The sequence below is a fragment of the Chrysoperla carnea genome, chromosome 5 (genome assembly GCF_905475395.1).
Source record: "Chrysoperla carnea chromosome 5, inChrCarn1.1, whole genome shotgun sequence".
Classification (NCBI taxonomy): domain Eukaryota; kingdom Metazoa; phylum Arthropoda; class Insecta; order Neuroptera; family Chrysopidae; genus Chrysoperla; species Chrysoperla carnea.
The window spans coordinates 59,638,942-59,662,441 of record NC_058341.1 but is presented as its reverse complement, the minus strand read 5'-3'; the positions used below and the strand labels follow the sequence as shown (position 1 = coordinate 59,662,441).

Genomic DNA, 23,500 nt, shown 5'->3' with positions numbered 1-23,500 from the left:
TAAACCAGAAAAACGATTGGCCTACAAGAATTTTGAATATTTCTTGTAATTTCTGGTACAAAAAACAATAGATAAAAAGTGTTCATCAGTCGCGATCATCTTCTATAATTTTGGCTAGTAATCAATTTGTAGTATTTTACAAGGAAATACCAGAAACTTTCACCAATAATTTTCTCATCAGATAATTGCACAGATTTGATACGAACTTCAAAAATCTAAATTATGATGGACTATTTTGATGGAATCGTGTTAAATTCAAACCATTTCGTAATGGATTGTGATGTGGACTAAATAATAAATTCCGATTTAAATTTGATTGTAAATTACTTGTAAAATGTGAGCTTAACGATGGTAGCGTGTTTGGTGGAATCGTATTTAAATTCGGTGGTAGGACAGTTGTATTGCCATTATTTGCAGAGTTACCAGGATTACCAATAGCTGCAGCGGCTGCCGCAGCTGCTACGGCTGCAGCTCCGCCACCACATTTTTCCAGCTGTTGATGTTGTGTACGAACAGCAAAACGATTAACATGCACTGGTATTGGTACAACAATTTTCGTGTGATGCACATTTTGTGAATCTCGTCCATTTTTACTTTGGCTGCTTGATGTTAAACCAGCTTTAACTCGTTTCCATTTTGCACGGCGATTTTGAAACCAAATTTTTACCTAACAAAAGAAAAAAACAATTTTAGTAACATTATGTTTGGACATTTAGCAAAATGTTTAACACTCATATACCAATCAAAAAACAACTCAAACAAAAATTGAGTTAGAGTTTGCTGGGGGATTGTTCTGACATCAGATTGAACTTAGTTCTTCGGATAGTTTTAATAACCAATTTAGATTCTAAACGGTAAGAGATAGAATAACACTTTTAGTTGATTCTCATAAAAATCATTTTTGTTTAACACATTTTTTCGCAAAATGTTAGCTTTCGGAGGGAATGCCACTTAAAAATATGCCATTATTACATTTAATCGAAAGGAAATACGCTTAAAGTTTATCGATAATTGTAGATCAAAGTCATGGACACAGGCGAATGTCCTCTATTGCCCTTGATAATTTTTACCTAAATTATTTTTCCGGGGGTTGCGTTGTGAAAAATGAAATTTTTCGAACTTTTCTATTAATTGGACTTTATTTCGTGTCGATAGGTGAAAATCCCATCTTACTAGCATGCATAGAACAGAATATCTATTATTTTTTGTTAAGCAAAAAAATCAAGCCTTTAAAATGCAATTAGGTCAAAAATTTTTGCGGGATATTGCTGAGTAAGCTTTACACTACAAATAAAAATATTTTACATATTAAAAATCTGATTTTCTTATACACTTTTTGAGGAATAAAAATCGTAAAAATAGAGTTTTTTAAAATTTTACTTGAAAACTGAAGGGCTTAGAGAAAAGAGAACATCTTTTGTTAATTTTGACCCCAAATATATGATAAATTTCCGAAGCGATTAAAATATAATTTATTTGTTTAAACAATATCCCACGAGGCAACCTACCGGCAGCTTGCACTTTTTTAAACGAGATCCTGCAAAAATTTTCCATGCGAGAATTATTCAAGGTCAGTGCCGGATTTTGGCGGGTCTATATACCAATTTCAAATTATTATTTATGAGCAAAACAATTTGTTTCATCAGTATACGCATTTAACATGTTTTTATACAAAACGTCTTTAAACAATAAATTCTGTTTAATAATACATCCCGCACGCACCTGTACTTCACTTAATTTCAATGCTGATGCAATTTGACTACGTTCTGTTAATGATAAGTATTTTTTTGCGTGAAATTCACGTTCCAATTCCAATAATTGTTCACTGGTAAACGCTGTGCGACGTCGTCGGGTTTTTCCACCTTGTGGTGTTATAATATTTGTACCGCTATTACCGCTTCCACCAGAGCCAACATTATCCAATGGATCATCACCGTCCATTCCAGCATCATCGATATCCGAATGCCCATCTTCAGATACTGTAAAAGAAAAAATATTATTAAATACATTTAGAGACCTTATTTTTTCAAATAAATTTTGTTGGTGTATACGGGGTGTCTCTAAACGGTCTTTACGTCAATTTATCTAAATACCAAACGGTGCTCTACGCACCAAAATTTTGGTATGATGACTCGTTTTTTCTTACAAAACAACATCGATTTTTCTCATGGTTTACCTACTCAAAATTTGTAGTTTTCATTTTTGAAAGCAACAGATTTGAGAAAAAAATTAAATTTTGAGAAAACTTAATTAAGTAACTTGGATTATTTTTAACGGGGACATCTTAAATCGGTGATTTACCAGACACCACAACATAATGCATTTTAGGAATGAATCGAAGATGCTAATAATGCTCTAAGAGGTGACGAAGAAATTATAAAGAGAATTAATTCAATATAATTTTATTCGTAGTGTAAATCTTTGTATGCGTGTGAATGGTGTCTTTGTACGCCACAGCTCGTCGAATTCTGGATAAAATTTTACCTATCTAGTAGATAGGTACTTAGTTGAGGTTGTTATGTACAAATTTTAAACATTCTTTGACTGCCGTCAAACCTTATAATTTTTTCAAGAATTTTCTTAAATATTCATTGGTTGAAAACAAATTTAAAAAGAAAAGCAGTTTTCCAGATAAGAATGGTTAAAATTACAATTGAATTTAAAAAATTTATATTTTGAATTTTGATGGTGAATTTTGTTATAATTAGACAATACAAGACGAAAAGTAAGAATAAAACTTTTCGATATCTGGATTAATTTTCAAAATATCGAAAATTGAAATTTTTTTAAAATTATGTACCTTTCGATATTTCGAAAACCAAGTCAAATACCGAAAAATTGTATTCTTATTTTTCGTCTACATTTATGAAGTTTTAACAAAATTCATCATCAAAGTTGAAAATAAGAGGATTCTCGTACTGCTGAAGGATTCTTAAAAAATTTATAAACTTTCACGTCAATCAAAATTTGTACATAACAGCTTTAAAGCTTTAATTGACTTTCATTCATTGGAGTAGCTAATAATAGCAATTACACATATTTATTGTATGCAACAATTAAAAGTACGAAGGCATAATATGATGTAAACAAAGCAGTGTGTAAACATTTTTCAATTCGTAGAACTAAACACGGCAATAAATTACATTCTTCCTTGGTAAACTTCCTTGACAAACAATAGAAAGAATTACAAAATAAAAATAAATAAAACATACATTTGCAAAAACAAAAAAAATAAAACATAAGACATTTTATTTTATTTTTTTTTTTTGCAATAATTTTTCCTGAAACAAAAACTACTTAATAAACAGCATATCAACTAAATCATTATTTATTTGAATGTTCCTTTAAATGAATTCATGTTTTGCATATAAATGATCTCATCATATTATTGGGTAGGTGTACAGAGTGAACCAAAAATGATAAGCCTAACTATGTTTTATAGAGCCTGCTTTAATACAATTATACAGGGTTTTCCATTAAGGGATTATATCCAGTTAGAATTTTCAAAGAATCGATTTTTTGTTGCATTTCTGAAATGAAGGTACATATATTTAAGAATATTCAATGAAAATTTCCGTTGATCCAAAAAATATTCACGAAGATACACTTATTTTGAAAATTTAAACGCGTTTTTCTCGAAACAGCGTTTTCAAACCGAAAACGCTCTGAAATGGCTCGACCGAACGGTTTCGAATTTTTAAACAATCTATTTAGATATCTTTACCAGGTATTAATCGAAGGAATAAAATTTCTGAAATTATATCGATATCTTAGACCACTTTGATTTTTAACCATAACTGTGACGACAAAAGAAAAATCGTGTTCTACGAGTAAACGGAAAGTTTTAACTTTAAAGTGAACTATATTTTTTTTTATACAAAATGTTATATTTTGTTAAAATGTGCAATTGTTCTTAATTTCGTAGCTTGATTGCTACGAGCCTAGTCAAAAAACTTATGCTGAAGTCACAAACGTTAGCATCACCTTTAAAGTTATCCACTTAGACATAGTAAAAACAAGTGAAAACAAACAATTGACTGAATTAACTGTTGAAGTAACATGCATAGACAGTGTTGATTATTACTCTATCACATTCTACATACAAACATGTCACATATACATTACCGATATTCCCTTATAATACATATTATACACTATACGCCTAATTTGCGCCCTCACGGATAAATAGTCATGTTTACGAAAAAATGTTTGGTTATTTTTTTATAAGAAGTATTTTTTACATTTAAACTTTTGTTCTATCTCTAACGGCTTACAAGATGGGTCCTACGAACCCAAGACCCAAATGACCTATGTTGCTCATTTACGAACTCGACCTCACTTTTTCCGTCCTGAGTACGATATAAAAATTTCAGCTTGATGTCTTTTGCGTTTTTGAGTTATCGAGTTGACAGACGAACGGCTGGACAGACAACCGAAAATGGACTAATTAGTTGATTTTATGAACACCTATACCAAAATTTTGTGCATAGCATCAATATTTTCAAGCGTTTCAAACTTGGGACTAAACTTAGTATATTAGCATAGATCCATACTGTGTAAAAGTCATATCGTTCTTTGTTTCTAATACAGTCGGATAAAAATATAATCGCTGCAGATGCTATTGCTTTTAATAACGACACATAGATTTTTATAAATACTTATTCAACCATTTCGTTTGAAACACCCTGTATAAATAGGAGACGAAGAACGAACGACACACAACGTAATGATGAATGCGTGCAGACATTATTTTTTTATAATTCAAATATTTATGTTTTAATAAACTTTTAATTTTGCAAATTTAAAAATTGATTGACTATATAATAAACTTTGTTTGCAAGTCTAGCCGTTACTCGCAAAACTTAAGTCATCCATCTATTTAAAATTTTTAAAAAATTTTATCAAATTACCAAGAACGATTTCATTAGAAAATCACTCGAAGAATGCGGAGGAATGCAACAGTAAAGATTTGCATCCATATTTATCTATTATCGCTAAAAGAACTTCTGAAAAATAGCTTAGAAGGACCCCGCTCATATAACAATGGATTAGGTTTGGCTAAAAATTCCTTATACTCTAGATACAGGACAGTTGCCTTCCAAATTCAAAGGTCTACTGGAGGAAGCCCTCTAAAACCATTCGTTTCAAAGTTACAGTCCTTAAAATATCAAAAACCCGAATATTGTGGCTGAATATATGCAATCTTAGACATTGTTAAAAAATAACGCAGCTATATAAGGAAAAAACCATCTCAATCTAGTCTTTTAAAGGTTAATTACCCTTGAAAAGACCAAAAGTAAGTTTATAGTTTTTATAAAAGTAGTACCTAGTGAGGGCACAAATTAGGCTAGAATATAAATTTCCATTTTAGGTTAGGTTATATTCGCTGGCTACGCCGGGCTACGAAAGGCACATTTAGGCTATAGAGCCCATTGTGATACCATATATTTGTTTTACCACCTTTTTCCGCTGATAATTTCATTTATCAGTTCCTCAATTATTATGAGAGGCTGGATACACCTCCTACATGCATATACCATGCACTACACCAGCCCATCACAACTATTAATTAAATTTTTGTTTGGACGGCGAGAATCGAACCCGCTACCTTAGGCATACCGCGAACGGAATTGTTTGCGCTTTAACCAACTGAGCTACTATAGGGTTGACAAAATAGAAGGTTGCAAATTTTTATGTAGCTTCAAGTGGTTAGTTTATTGATTCTTATTTCATACCAAACCTGTCCGATTATGTGAGGGGGGCAATTTAAATGTAAACAGAAGTCACCGTGTTTTAAACATATCCAATTTACAAAACAATACAACGTCTGGTATACGACACTGTCTATTTACTATTACAGGGTATTTCAACAATTAACTTAGGCAATTGTTTATTCTCGTGAATGAAAGGTGATAAAGATCGCGTATTTGTGCCAATAGTAGCTTAATAACTACAACACGTGCTGAATAGATTGACAAAAACGGTGAGTAGAAATTGGGACGTTGGAGTGGAGGTTGAAAATATAACCTCACCGTACTTTCTGTAAAACTAAGTACGTGTTGTAGATCCCCGAAAATATTGTGCTTGGACTCTAAGATACCCATCTTTATTATGCAAAAATAATTAATATTAATAATTTGGGAAGTTGATGGATGATGTGGACATAACAAGGCTGGCATTCACATGGAACAACTTGTTACATTCAATTTCCACATGTATTAACTTTGGGGAAAATGTGTCTAACAAAAGTTACCCACGACTGCAAAAAATTTATTTTTCTACATTAAGAATTATCTCTATTTTCAGTATTAAAAATGGAAGACTGTATTCTCTAGCGTTCCATTTTTTCCGTTAAAATCTACCAGTCTATTCATTGACGTTAAAGTTTATATAGACTGAGTGCCAAACGATTTTAAGCGTAACATCTGAGGTAATTGCTTAGGTTCAACCATTGTAGATTTGTAAGAAAAAAATGTAAAGTGATACGTGGTAGGTATTTTTTTTAAGTAAAAAAGCGAAAAAGTTCAGTGCAATCACGATGTTTTATGTAACACATTTTGTGATATGAAAATTTGACATTCAATGTATATATTTTTGGTAAATGTCACTATATTTAATGTATATTTTTTTGATAAATGACCCCATATTCTTTTGGTAAATGTAATTTTTTTTATAAATATCCTTAGCTGACCTAATCAATTACCTCAGTTGTTGGCACGTTTCTCACTGTACAGAAAGACAGGCGATGCTTAGTCTATATAAAACTATAAAGTCTTTTAACACTTTATGTACAACTATGAACTGTACACTAAGAAGTTGTTTATTAGTTTTAAAAATATTCAATTAAAGTTTAATACACACAAATACGTATACACCTCTGTACAAAAGTACAATTATATTTTACCACACAAAAGTGTTCAATTGATAAATCCAATACAAACACTAATTACCAATTGTTCTAAAAATTAATACAATTTTATTCGGCTAAATACTTAAATAAAAAAAAAAATTTTTAATATCTAACCAATTTATTAAATAACAATAAAATCGATTGAAAAAATATTTCAATATAAAAATTTAAAATACATAAAAGACTCTACGTTTGTACGTGACAACATGCTATCAATAATTTTTTTTATTCATAATTTTTTGTGCTTAAATAATGTGTTGTATGATATGTTAAGGTTACTCAATCAGAACACATTTAATTGATAATAATTAGTGTTTGACCGAAGATAGAGTTTCGGTTTCGGCTAATTTCGGCCTTAGTCTCGGTGTAACCAGAAACTTAGTTTAATTCCTAGTTTGAAACGCTTAAACTATTAATGCTACGAGCAAACTTTTAGTAGAGGTGTTCATAAAAGCACCTAATTAGTTCATTTACGGTTGTTTGTCTGAGAGATTGAGTTCGTAAATGAACCTATGTACAATTGCGTTAGAGATAGAACAAAAGTTTAGAAATAACAAGTGAAAACAAACAATTGACTGAGTTAATTATTGAAACACCATGTGTAGACAGTGTTGATGACGCAATCGTTTGTTTTTTGACGTCCCGTAAGTAAAGAAAGATATTCACAGATAGCCATACTTTCATAACTGATATTCCCATATAATACATACCTACTATAAAATTTGCATCTGATTTGCGCCCCGCATCCATGGGTAAAAGGTGATGTTTACAAACAAATGTTTCAAACAAAAGTTGTTTATATTTTTGTAAGGACCATTTTACACTAAACTTTTGTTATATAACAAACGGTTTACAAGATGTGTCCCACCCAAGATACAATTGACCTTTGTTGCCCATTTACGAACTCGATCTCACCTTTTACGTTCTGAGGACGCTGTAAAAATTTCAACTTGATATCTTTTTTCGTTTTTGAGTTATCGTGATGATAGACGGGCAGACGACAGCGAAACAGACAGACATACGACCGGAAATTGACTAATTAGGTGAATTTATGAACTCCTATACCAAAGTTTTATTAATTGATATCGAAAAAAACAATTAGAAAAATTGCTTAGAATATTTTTTTTTACCCAAATACCGACAAAATAATAATATTCTGACAAAATTCGCATTTTAAGTTTATATTTACTCAAATTTATTACAAGTTTATTGAAATACATATTTGAATACATAACACTTAGCCCAATAAAACGGTAGTTTAAAGTCTTGGTGTAATTGTTTTGATTGGTTTATTCTATGTTGTTTGGGATACTGAATACGAATCTTAAGTTGTCCAACAAAGATTTTCTCGGCAAATATGAGAAATCATCAAAAAATCACTAAAAATCATGTCTTTTAGGGGTTTTCAGCTTATAACTTGCAAAGCAAGCAATTTATGCAAAACGTGTTTAGATAGTAAAATAAAGAAGAAAAAATTTCCTATAATTTATGTCCCACAACATTTTTTCGTACGTCGTATGGTTTCCACGCAAAAGAGTGTCGAAATATGGAAGAAATTAGCATATAATAAAAAAAAGGGTAAAAAAAAAGTCATAATTAGTATTTTATGTAGGTGAACATTATTTGATAGATTAATTAGGCAAATTTCAGTAAAATTCAATATTTATGACCTAATACAAGCCCTTTTACACACCGGATTAAAGGATTTCAGCAGACAAGTCCATTCATGCTAAAAATATCTTAATAATCTGACTCGGAAAATTTATTTTGCTTACAACTCATTTTAGAGGCCCTAAAGTCCAAAAAAGGTGTTGCCCGTTTATATGATTATCAATAGATTTTCATTGGTTTTATCAAATTTTCATCTTTCCTTCATAATGGTACGAACAGTCATTAAACTAAAATTTTTTCCATATATCATCACATTTTTATCTATATTTTACAATCGAATAACCTTAATATTAACGATTAATATTGATTTAAAGGAATCCGTTGTTGAGTAATTAATATGATAGTATGTAGTCAATGCACGATATGTTAAATACATGTAATTTTACAATATTTTAAATACATACTTATAAAGACAAATATACCGCCTTCATGTATGTATGCATGTATGTATGTATATTGTGTTTATAATTGAATAATTTAATTTAAATAAATAAAAAAAATCTATTCAAAAAAAAATGCATCTAATTCTTTATTTATTTTAATGAAATGCGTTTTTATTATTAATTTTGTGTTCTATTTGTGGTATGTATTAATTAATAAATTGTTTTGTTTGTTTGCCGCAGACAAATAAATTATAAATAAATAATATATTATTGTTTTATCATTTTGTAACGATCGATTAGGGTCTCATATTTTGTTGCACAGGTGTAGTATATTTGTTTTTTTAGGACAAATCATTTGGTGTGTGAAGATATTCGTTGATAAGATTGTCTTTAATGGCTTGCGAATATGCAATTATGCATTCAATGATTCTTCTATAAATCTAATTAAAAACCGTTAGGTAGTATGGCATTTTTGTAATTTAGAAGGATAATATAAAGAATATTGATATAATTAACTTTGTTAGTTGTCACATTGGCTTTTTATCGCGTGTGTTCCTTGTCGCGCTCCAACAAAGGATCCAACAATTGATTACGGTTTTTTTCATAATTTGAAAAAAAATGGAAATTTCAATTGTATCTTTTAATGATTTTTTGCATTTTTATACCATGTATATATGAAATATACATAGTATATTAAGTTTAGTCCCAAGTTTGTAACGCTTAAAAATAATGATGCTAGGAAACAAATTTTGTCATAGGTGTTCATAAAATCACCTAATTAGTCATTTCCGGTTGTCCGTCCGTCCGTCTGTGGACACGATAACTCAAAAACGAAAAAAGGTATCGAGCTGAAATTAGCTACAGCGTACTCAGGACGTAAAAAAAGAGGTCAAGTTAGTAAATGAGCATCATAGGTCAATTGGGTCTTGGGTCCGTAGGACCCATCTTGTAAACCGTTAGAGATAGAACAAAAGTTTAAATGTAAAAAATGTTCCTTATCAAAAATTAAACAACTTTTGTTTGAAACATTTTTTAGTAAACATCACTGTTTACCCGTGCGGGCGCCAATTAGGAAATTTTGTAATATGTACTATTCTTGCTTATCAATTATGTATGTGTCACATGTTTGTATGTGTTATGTTATAAAGAAATCAACACTGACTTTGCATGGTATTTCAAAAATTAACTCAGTCAATTATTTGTTTTCACTTGATATTTTGTAATTTTTCGGTTTATAACCAGATTTTGACAAAAACCGTTGGCACTATCCGAAAGCCTACCTACAATTTAAAAAAAAAGTTAAAATCGGATGATTTCGAATTCGTTTTTTTAAATTGAGATTATGTATCGGGCTAAAATTTACCACACTTTTTTATGATCATAAGTTACATCTTTTTCCCTAATTTATATGAGGTTACTGCGGTTTTCTTTAAAATTGTGGTTATTTTGCTGTGTTCAGAATTCGATAGCGCGCAAGGTCGATGCAAAACTTCTTAAGAAACAATTTGTTTTATTCGTCTCAATTCGATCAATAGAAGCAGAGATATTCAAGAAAAAGTAATCACAGGGAACAATGTACCTATAGACACATTGTCCTAAAATTACGTGCAGAAAGCCGTGCGTATCGTTCTGGAACCGGAAAACATCTTTTCTGTATGTTTTACAACAAAAGAAACCTATTTAAAAAAATATTAATCTACTACAAAAATTTTCCGAATTGAAAATTCGATAGATTTACCCCACTAACAAAAAAATGTCTTAATTAAAAAGAATTGAAAAAATACACTCGAACCAGGACTCAAACCCGTACTTCTTGGATTCATTGAATATTCTTTTACTTTGGTTATCCATTTATTTATTATTATTACTTTATGTTTTTGTTGTTTACTTTTAATCATGCATACGATATTTATTTACACCATGATCTCTTCGATTATCATTGATTAAGATTATAAGACAAGATATTTGTCAATTTAGCTTACACTGTGTATGCATCATATTAAAAATATCAAGTATAATCGAAGAGACCATGATGTAAATAAATATCGTATGCATGATTAAAAGTAAACAACAAAAACATAAAGTAATAATAATAAAATGTATATTTCCATAACTTGATGAACGAAAAGTTGAAAAAAAAAATTATTAAATACAATTTTATAACCATTCTTTCATTGTGCTTGTTGTTCAATAATACATAATTTATAACCGGGTGCCCAACGACACCACGTTTGCTTTTTTATTTAGTGACGTACCTCTTTTGTGTCCTCTGCCGACTTTAACTGGTTAAGGAACAAATTTTATCTACGTCCGTGAGATAAGAAGTACCTACTTTTCTCACTGAGTATGCGAGGGAAAAACAGTTCATTACCGCACTAGGTTGGTAATTTTAAATAATATTTATCGTTTATTTTCTGCTAGTTCAATGAAGTTAAAAGATAAAATAATTACAAACATAAGCGTCTAAAGATTTTGTTGTAGTCAAATAATTAAGAATGATAGAAATAGTCCCATGTGAGTTCAGCTGGCACTATCAAGGAAAAATTTATTTTATATTATTAGGCCTATCATAAGCTTATCTTCATGCTGAAAATTTCATTTTACTTTAACTAATTAACCGACTTCAAGACAGGAGAAGGTTCTCAATTCGACTGTATTTTTTTTTTTAACGTTTGTTACCTCAGATCTTTTGACTGGATGAACAGAATTTGATGATTCTTTTTTTATTTGAAAGGTGGTTCTTCCCGTGTACACCGTGGCATCCATGAGAAAACCATATAAGTCTTAAATTTGTATTAAGTATGTACACGACAAATGGACGAATAACTCAATATCACGCCAACCGATTTCGATGATTCTTTTTTAGTGACAAATTAGTTAGTGTACTTCAGACTCATTAAAAATCGCAAAAACTTTTAACACAAAAAAGGATTCTAAAACAAAAAAATAATCCAAAAAAAATTATTACGAACTAAAAAGTAAAAAAATAATGTAAGTAGTTACAATTATTGTTATTTTTAGAGTCGATGTCAGCCAAGTTAATTTTGCAAACTGTTCTGTCATAGTTATTTCCTTGGCTGACACCGCCTGCAAAAATAACAATAGTTGTAACTACATTATTTTTTTACTTTTTAGTTCGTATTAATTTTTTTTGGATTAGTTTTTTATTTTAGAAGTCATTTTTTTGTAAAAATTTTTTTATTTTGTGATTTTTAGTGAATCTGAAGTACACTTACTAATTTGTCACTAAAAAAGAATCATCGAAATCGGTTGGCGTGATATTGAGTTATTCGTCCATTTGTCGCACACATACTTAATGCAAATTTAAAACTAATATGGTTATAAATTGAAATGGGATCACACGGGAAGCACCAGTTTTGAAATAAATAAAGGATTATCACAGTCGGTTCACCCAGTCGCAAGATCTGAGGTAACAACATTTAATAAAATAAATACAGCCGAATTGATCTTTGATTTTTTGAATTTGTTTAAAATTTCGATAATTCTCAATCTTTTCGGAAACTACCAAACAATTATAATTTATAATAAACAACACGTATTATGAATAAAAAAAAATATATATGATAGTCTAATATTTTTAAAAAAATATACATTCTTAGAAACTTAAAAAAAAAAACTTATTGATTTGAAAATATTTTTGTTTCTTGTTAATGACACATAAATAATTTAGTTAATGATGAATAATAAGATTTATTACTACAAATATCCTATAATATATATTTTGTCAATGACAAACAAAAAAACAAATCTTTCATTAATTCGGCCCAGACATAAAAGAATTAAATACTTAGAATTTGTACGAAAAATTATTGTTATTATGAAATATGAATAATAATTATTTCAATCGTTGTTAGGTACTTACTACAGCATAAACATACCTACACCTACCTACAATAATAACAGGAAGTTCATAATTTCTCTTTGCTTTGCGTTTGTTAACAAAATATTTATGAACATAAATTTTGGAATATTTATAAAAAAAATGTGCATTTCCTAAACAATTTTCTCACAATGAATTTTTAAAATACCACCAATGAGTTTTGCAAAATATTTAAATTTAAGATTTAACAAGTGAAAACAAACAATTGACTGAGTTATTTGTTGAAATACCATGCATAGACAGTGTTGATTACTCCATCGTTTGTTTTTTACGTCATGTAAGTAAAGAAAGATAGACACTCTTACATACAAAGTAATATCTTTGTTCTCACTGCCTCAGTGGGCATATTACATGCAATAAACAAACACATGCATATGTACAATAAATGTACGTATACTTAATACAATACGTGTATACATACCATATAATGTTCTAACCTAATTTGCCCCGTTACGGTTAAACAATTTATTCTACCTCCAACGGTTTACAAAATGTGCCCTACGATCCCAAGATCCCATGGATACATACATACATGTCACACATACATAACTGATATAATTTGTGCCCTCACGGGTAAACAGTGATGTTTACGAAAAAATGTTTCAAACTAAAGTTGGTAATTTTTTTATTAAGATTATTTTTTACATTTAAACTTTTGTTCTATCTCTAACGGTTTACAAGACCCGATTGATCTATGTTGCCCATTTACGTACTCGACCTCACTTTTTACGTACTGAGTACGCTGTGAAAATTTCAGGTTGATATTTTTTTCGTTTTTGAGTTATCGTGTTGATAGACAGACGGACAGACAACCGGAAATGGACTAACTTGGTATACACTTATACCAAAATTTTGTTCATAGCAGCAATTTTTTTAAGCGTTACAAACTTGGGACTAAACGTAGTATACCTATATTACATATATGCATGGTATAACAAATGGACATATCCAGCTTTTGGTCATTGCGGGGACAATGGGAATTTAATAAGAAATTTTAATCTGGAGCGGGATTAATATTGTAGGAATTTTTGGCCTAAAAATGTCTTATGTAGCCAAATCTATGCCAAGTCCAGTCCCAACGGAAGAGGGGCGGTTTCATTCATTTTCATCTAACCTGTCTGCTAGTTTGTACTTTATAAAAGTTAAAATTTGGTTTGACCAGATCTATCAGTTGTAATAGAATGAATCTGTTACCGAACCAGTACAAAATTATTTCAGTTTTAACTGTACCGATAATGCTTTATTAGGTTATATTCAATATTGAAAAATCTATTAAAATATTTTTCTGCTGGTCTGGTAACAGGTTCATTGGGCAATAATTCTTTCATTAACCCCTATCCAGCACCACAAGCCCTATAGTATCTTGAAAATGGCTGGGTTACTTAATAAGTGTAGGGAAAACAAAATTCTTACCTAATTACAAACTGTCAACACATTTGCCACCAGCAGTGGTTATTTTACATTAAATACATGTAAGCTGAACTTTTTCGGAAAGAGCACTAATAAAAAATTTTTGGATAATCATGAATTTATTTCTTCAGATTAATTAATCAATAAGTCTATCTCCAAAAATCAGTCAAATACATTAAATCAAAATATTTAAATCAAACATTGTATATAACAAGTGATAACAAACAATTGACTGAGTGAATAGTTGAAATACCATGTATAGACAGTGTTGATTACTCAATCGTTTGTTTTTTACGTCATGTAAGTAAAGAAAGATAGACACTGTTACATACAAAGTAATATCTTTCTTCTCACTGCCTCAGTGGGCATATTATATGCAATAAACAAACACATGCATATGTACAATAAATGTACGTATACTTAATACAATACGTGTATACATACCATATAATGTTCTAACCTAATTTGCCCCGTCACGATTAAACAATTTATTCTACCTCCAACGGTTTACAAAATGTGCCATACGATCCCAAGATCCCATGGACCTATGTTGCTCATTTACGCACTCGATCTCACTTTTTACGTCCTGACCACCCGATTAAATAAATGTCAGCATGATATGTCTATGGGGGGTAGGGGGGGTAGGGGGCTCGTGCCCCCCCCCAATTTTTGAATTTTTTGAAAACACAATAAAAATGGACATAATTAATTTACTTCCTTACTAGTTTAGACTTCTTTCAACCCGTAATAAAAAAATGGAAATTACGTATTTACAACATGTGAAATTTTACATTTTCGTTAACATCATAAAAAAAGTTTTGAAATATCTAACATCACAAAAACAAGTGGTGCCCCCCCCCCAATAATTTGAACCTAGGGATGCTTATGTGGGGGGGGGGGGTGAGAAGTAGAATAAGAAAGATGGTAGATTTTTTAATCTAATAGATTTCAATATTTATAGATTGATAACTTTTAAAGTAATAATCACAAAACGCCAAAAATGGGGTACAAAATAATATTTTTTTACTTTAACTATAGAAACGAGAATATAGAAAGCTTTCAAATTTAGAAACGAGGCAATAAATAAGTTTTAAGTCAAGAAAATACAAAATAGATGCTATTCTCCTTTCGTCTCTTCTTGGGAAAACACGAATAGAGAATGCGATTCAAGTCAATCCATCTTGAATTTTTCCCTGGTAAATTAGACTACAAAATTTTGCACTTAACACTTCAATAAAGTAGCATTCAATACTGACAAATATTTATTGTGAAGCAGGCTATCAATATAAAATATTTATATTTAAGCCTTTCTTTCCTTCGGAAGAAGTTATAATAATAAAATTTATTTACATAAAATTTTCCAGAAATATGTGAAGAGCACAACACAAAATCTTCTACGAACCAATCATCATTTAAATGATATCCGTTCGGCAATACATCTGTACGCACAAATAATTTAATTATAAAATTTCTAAAAGTGTATAATTTGTAATAATTCATTTCCGTATTAAAAACTAAACCTTAAATGATTCATTTGTTTTTCAATATAATGTACCAACATACGAAAAAATCTATTTAAATTTGTGATTTATAACCCATTTCAAAAAACCATGTGTGTTTAATACTATATCTTATTCTTTCTATTTGCATAACAATTAAATAGATCTATCTTTATTTCAAATATATCATTTCAGATATTCTAGTAATAAAATTTTTCAGTGTGTGGTAGCACTAATAATAATAATGACTATGTATGTCGGGTTTTATTTGTGTCCACATAATACTATTACTAATGTGTTGTCGGCATTATTTGTTAACATAACCACACAAAATGTGACATTTAATAACGAAAGTTTAGAAAAATGTATACATACATATTTATAAAATATTAGGGGGTTTTACTCTTTAAAGAAAGATCAGTACAAATTACATTATTATTGGAAAAATAAATGTATTTAGCATTTTTTGTTTACTATGTGTTTATATTCATAAAATTAATACATATTTATTTATGTGTATTTCTTTTTTATTTGTGGTTATGTTTTATGTCAAATAATTAATAGTTTATTTTTAAAAAGTGTGATATTAATAGTTGCTTAATTTGTAATATTTTTTCAAAACAGTATTATGTTTTTGCTGTGTTTGTTCATCATTGGAAAACGCTTAAAGTCATTAAGATGATCTTTTTTTCTAAATATTCCAAATTCACTAAAATTTGTATTTAGTTATTGGCCAAATATACATTGACAGACATTTTGAGTAAATGTTTTATATAATGATGACGAAGAGGACCAGTTCGTTTATCTATAAATGTGAACAAATTCGTAAGTCGTAAGCAGATTAACCAATCCGAGTTAAGTAGTTCATCTTCTCAACTGTTAAAAGTCAAGTTTTGGCTAATTTGCTTTTGTCTCAAAGTATTTTTAAGAATGTGATATAAAGAATTGTATAAAAAATGAATTTGATGTATTCTATGTGTAAAATGAAATATACAGAGCTAATTTCATTGTTCACACGGAATCTAGAATGGAGCGTTCTCGATCAAATATATAATATTCAAACGTATAATGATCATATGTATTCTTATTGCTAGCGGGCTGATATGCAATCGCAAATGATCTTTAATAACAACGTGTCAAAATGTTACTTGATTCTTTTTTGAAACAGAAAGATGAGAAGCTCAAAAGCCAAGTCTCTTAATTCAGAAAAAATCTGGAGGAAATCGTCAATATGTTTGATATGGCCAGAAGAGGACTAGGAAAATATCTTAGAAGTTGCAGAACAAGAGGCATCAATATTGTAAACTGATACCTCTGTAACCCCAGCAGGACCGATGCTAAGAATTGTCTAGACTATAATTGTCTAGACTAAATATCTTCGCAATTAGGGAGGCAGGCAGGCTTTACTTAGATATCCAGACTGCAATAAAGTGCATTGAATCAAAGGTGACAATATCAATTATTTTAATTGTAAATGGATATCATATGTACAAGGACTGCTGAATCATAAGAAGAACGTGAATCTGCATAACCATTGGAGTTTATGTAGGAAACTATGATTTCAGGATCTACCTGAAAAATAGGGGTTACAAATGATAATTTCTGTAGATAATGCGATGAAAAAGAAGAAACAATAAAGCATCTACTATATTGATCCAGACACTGAAAATCGGTGCTCTAAAATTTTTGAGCCAGGTTTTATAAATGATCTGCAAGAAGCGGGAAAAATGCATACTGAGGAAATAATTAGCTTTATCAAAAGCTGAAAATGTTTCAAAGTAAAGGTATAAGATAAGTTATGATGATTTTATTCTTAATAAGGCAACATAATGTGCTACCTACCACACTTTTTGTAAACTTGAGTCGTATATAAAACAAAACTACACTTTCCAAATCGGGAAAAATTGTACCTAAATGTTTTCAAAATTCCATCTAAGTCTTTTTTTGCTTTATGGTTCCTGCAACTTTTTTATAAATATATTCCAACATTTGAATTCCTTAAAGGACGATTGGAATAAGAAAATTTCAGATAATAACGGACTGAAGAGATTAAGGATAGGCTAAGACTTAAGATGCTTGTGAATGTCACGGTCAAGGTAGAAGCTATGTTAGTCTCCTGCAGACAAATTTTCCAATTTCCTAACGGGAATTAGAGGTACGAATAACTTCAATTATTGAAGTTTGGTCTTTACATTTTAAAGACTAGAACCCTAGAAAAAACTGTAGGTACAACCGAGAGCCCATCAAAGTTGAAGTTGAATTCAACATAGATTGAATTACTCAACTGTGAGTTTTATATATGCCAAATAACAACAATGGGCATAAGAATGACTAATGATTGCGACAAACTAGAATGCAGCATCTGTATAAATCACTTTAAAACATAATTGATATTAAATTATTAAAGACAATTATTGATTAATTTTTTGTATTATAAATACGTATTTCGACTGCAATGTAGCCACTCTCAGTATTCATTATTTAACCGTCATTGTTTTCTAAGAGATATGTAACTTGTCGCTAAGCAGGCGACATTCTTAAGTAACAAAGGCAGTAACAAATACCGCAAATGTTGTGGATATCTCGAAACGTTCATAAATTTTTATTTCGATTTTCAAGAGGAAAACAGTGATTTTTATCAGACAGTTAAAAAGGTACTTGCTTACTTAAAGGTACTATGTGCACATTGTTTACACTGAGAATAAGTATAACAAGTAAAACCAAACAATTGATGTAGTTAATTGATAAAATACCATGTACAGTCAGTTTTGATTACGCAATCGTTTGTTTGTTTACGTCATGTAAGTATATAAAGAAAGTCACTCTTAGAAAGCCACAGTCGTGTATATATAACACGACTGTTGCGACTATAAAATGTTTCTGACCTAATTTGTACCCTCACGGGTAAACAGTGATGTTTAGGAAAAAATATTTGTTATTTTATAAGGAACATTATTTAAACTTTTGATCTATCTCTAATGGTTTACAAGATGTGTCCCATTTGCCTATGTTGCTCATTTACGAACTCAACCTTACTTTTTACGCCCTGAGCTATTACAATTTCAGCTTGATATCTCTTTTTGTTTTTGAGTTAGCACATTGACGGACGGACAGGCAACCGTAAATGGACTAATTGACTAATTAGGCGATTTTAGGAAAATGTTGGCATCTATGCCAACATTTTGTTCATGGAATCAATATTTTTAAGCGTTACAAACTTGCGATTAAACTTAGTATACCTTGATATATTTCCTAAATACCTACAATGTATAAAAAGACGATGCTGTTGTAATAACCATCGAATATTATACATAGATAACTAGCCTGTAAGTGAATGCGATATGATGAATAAGAGAGAAGACTGCCAGTTAGTTCCTATGTGTCCTTTTCATAGTCATATGTCATATGATCATATGATGTATAGAAATTTCGTCTAATGTAAACAACATCTAGCCAATGACATATAGATTATATAAGGACACATAGGAACTAACTGGCAGTCTTCTCTCTCATTCATCATATCGCAAATTTTGGGTCATGGCGTTCTCTATGAAAATATTCTATGGTAATATCACTATTCTTTCCTACTTCCATTGAGTGTACACCAAAGCAAAAAGAACTCTATTATATACAGTCTACAGACCATATTATATTTAAACAAATATATTGCGTGTTAACAAATATGAAAATGTAATTGAATTAAATATGTATCTATTTAAGTAAGTTGGTTATTGCTTACAAATAATAAATTCAACCCCATATTTAAATTTAACTACCCCACTATTAATTGCAAAACTTATAATATAATATTATAGTTCAATAATATATAATTATTATATATATTTTTATATACATAAACCCCAGTATTAAGTATTATTAATATGGGAAATAACAAAAAAATAATGAAAATAAATTGATTATTAAGTTTATAACAAATATATTTAAAAATTATTATAAAATAAATTGTAGGTATCTTGTTATTATGTTTCATATGTTATTTTTACATTATTGTTTGTACATATTTAATATAGTTAACTCTAAAAACAGTAATTTTAATTTTGTACAATTATATTCAAGGAGAATACTATTTACTATACCTATACGTTTGTTTTACTAAACTTATTCTCAATTATATGATAATTATTTTTAATTTACCGTTTATTATTTGGTATAATTCATTTTTTCTTCAAAAAATTGTGCCTGTCAAAATTATCGATAATAACTGTAAAATAGACGAATACGTAAAAAAAGGTTAAGGAGATTGTAAACCTATAATATCTATCGTAAAAATGTTTTGGCTTATTGCACGGTACATACATATAAACCAAATACATCAAGAAATGTGTTATTTTTAGCTTTACAATACCACGCAACAACAAAAATATATAATATATTGTGTGCAAGTGCTTCTTATAAATTTGATAATATAGACATCGATCTTCCCTAAATGTTCTTTCTTCTTTGATAATGGATCTTCTATAAACTCATAATTAAATTAAAACTTTATTTTTATATCATCGACAACCTTATATTTTTATGGTATTATTATAAACTACAAGATTGTCTAAATATTTTAGATAACTTTTATCACACTCTCTAGATTTTTTGATATCGAAATATCCAATTGAAAATGATAACCTATATTATTCTTTATTTTTTCAGCCAACTTTGAACGATAAAATAATAATAAAAAGCCCGATGACCTAGGAATTTTTTGTGGTTTTTGGAAACTTTGTTAATCAAAAAATGTATTTATAAAATTTTATTGAAATCCCTAGTATTATTCAATCCTTGCAAATCTCCTTAATTAATTATTTAGACAGAAAGTTTCATTGGTATTATGAAAAACTGAAATGTCTTCCGCCTAAATATGATAACTATTCGAGATTATTGTTAAGATTTCAGCGTCGCGGTAGTAAAAAAGTAAACATTTTATCAGGTTACTCAGCTGATCATTTTCATTGAATATAAAGATCATAGATTTATACTTAATTTAATGATTTTGCTACTAATTGTATTTTTATACCCTGCATATTTGTCATATATATCAAGGTACATAAAGTTAAGTTCCAAGTTGGTAACGCTTAAAAATGTTGATGTTACGAACAAAATTTTGGTATAGGTTTTCATAAAATCACCTAAAAGTCCATTTTCGGTTATCTGTTTGTCTGTCTGGAGAAAAGAGGAGAAAATGAAGACATTTAAGACGAGACAAATGTAGAACAGTCAGAAGGTGTTTTTTTCCATAATAAATTAACAATGCTCCGCGGTTTTGAATAGAAAACACAAATTTTACAACTGTTAAATTATCGTTAATTTTATTAAAAAGTAACAATTTTAAAAGGGCTATTTATTTAAAAAAAATTATGACTACATTTTGTCTTTTTTGTTTACCTAACAATAATAAAATATATAAAATAAAATAAATTATAAATAAATATATAATATTAAAAAAAAAATTAATTAACGTATATTTAAAATAATTCACTCTTTTGTAACATTTATCAAACAAAAAACCGCATATTATGTCGACAAAAACAATAGACCTTTTATGTTAAAAATTGGGTTAAATACATTTGTAATAGTAAATTTTGGTTAATATTTTTGCTTTTTAATGGTGGATCTATAAAGCTGACATGGAAGCCAACTGGTACCTACGTGAGTACGTGTATATGAGTAAATCCAGCCAGTTAATACTTCTACTAGCTACTTGAGTGTATAAGTTAATTACTTTCCTGCAAAAGTACCTGTAAATCTGGACATACAATTATCCAGTTTGTATTTCAAAAGAGCTGAGTGTAATCACAGCTAACTGCTTTCAATGTTGTGTTTTGGCTAAAACGATGCTGAGCAGTCATGATTGGCGTAGAATTATAGCTTACAGAAGTTTATTAAGTTCTGAGCGTGGAAAAAGGGAACATAAAGCAGGCAATTAAAAATGTTTACGGAAGAAAACATGTTATAAGTGACTAGAATTTCACCTTCACCTTAAGATCATCCACTTTTGTGATGAAGATTCCTTCAGTCTGTTAGTAGATTTTTACCAGTAGAGGTCCACGTGAACCCAGCTTATTGGCATTATTTATTATGAATAATTTGTGGTACCCCGGATACGTAGAATCACTCATCCATTGGTTTCTTTAATGGTTTCTTGACAAATATATATACTTTCTATGAGATAGAAAATATTTCAAAAGAAAAATTTTACTTAATTGAAGAAACCTACCGAGATAATGATTACCCATATCCATTTTTTTCAAGTAAAATAGAAATTAATTTATTTATTCTTACAAAGTAAAAATTTTTAATTTTACTATTAATTTATTTTCAAGTTAACTATTAGTATAGTCAACAAGTTCAAATTGGTGAAACATAGATATAATGGTCGTAAAAATACGTGGGACAGCTTGTTGGATTTGGGACAATGTTTAGAAAATGTGCCAGAAGCGTTTTCAACACATAAAAACTTGCAAAAATTATAAACAATTAAAGATACCTATCTCAGTTCGAAAAAAAAAAGATACAGGCAAACAAATAGAAATTTTCGTTTTTTTTCTGCCTGTTTCAACTATTTTGGCATGATGGAAAATTTGATTCTCTACAAAAATTTATGTGTAAAATTTTTCGCAATTTTCCTCAAATTACGAGCTATTTGAAAAAAACTAAAAGAAGTACTTTTTAACTCCTATCTTCAATTTCCATCCTCTCATTTAATAGCACTCCGCGACATATTAGTCGTTATTTCAGGTTAATTACAATGGTCGCTATAACCGATATTTGAGTAAGTTGAAAAATAAATTCAATAATATTCATAATAAAGTTTATTATGATCAAATTAACTGAAAAATTAGATGGTACATGTAACAAAAGTGATCGCTTTAACCGATAGTCGTTATAATCGATGTCATTATACCCGAAGCATTAGGTATGAACCTTTCATTTTTGTTATGACCTGTTTTGATTGTATAATCTTCCTTTATATATATATAAAAATCTCGTGTCACAAGTTTATTCGGAATGAACTCCGAAACTTCAAAGCCGCTTTTGATTAAATTTCGTCATTAAAAACAATGTGGTCCAACTTAAAATATAGAATAATTTTTTACCACCTCTCCCCAAAAAGAGATGACATAAATCCCTTTAATCCATAAATCATTTTGAATCTCTTTACTAAACCGATTTTAAAAATTCCTTCGTTTATAAAATGCTACATTGCCAAGAAATAACATGGGCTAATATCACATAAAAAGTAGGATTCCGCACCAAAAAATTAAAACCTATGGATTGGTGACGGCAGGAAGTGAAGGCTATAGCCGCGTTAGTATGAGCCACGGCAACGCGTAATCGGGTAAGCTAGTACGTTTCTAACTTAACAATTCAATTCATTATTAATAGAATTAATAATTAAATACATCTAATTAACAATTATTATACCTTATATTATAAATACAATACAGAAAATTAGAAAAAATGTATATAAAAAAACTTTTCTACTAATAAAACTTTTTTGTATAATATGGTTAATTAATTAATGAAAATTATGGATAATATCTGGGAATATTTTTTTTTTTTTTAATAATGATGTTCAATTATATTGAATAATTATGTTAAATTATTTTTTTCTTCATTTACTTCATTTAATTGCTAATCATAAATTTTTTATATCATTTCTCAATGTACTTTGTTTCTTTTGAATATAGAATGAATATAGGAATTGATCATGAAC

At 29.3% G+C, this 23,500-nt stretch overlaps 1 protein-coding gene across 1 annotated transcript in view; it reads right to left on the bottom strand.

The window, feature by feature from the left end:
* Nucleotides 1–220: 220 nt before the first annotated feature.
* The window catches only part of LOC123301264 (homeobox protein GBX-1-like), a 37,472-nt gene continuing 14,192 nt past the window's right edge, over nt 221–23,500 (bottom strand). Inside the window, exons 2-3 of the mRNA XM_044883999.1 lie at nt 1,723–1,979; nt 221–667 (exon numbers count right to left, since the gene is read on the bottom strand). Coding sequence (XP_044739934.1) covers nt 221–667; nt 1,723–1,979 — 704 coding nt within the window. The remainder of the gene's footprint in view (nt 668–1,722; nt 1,980–23,500) is intronic.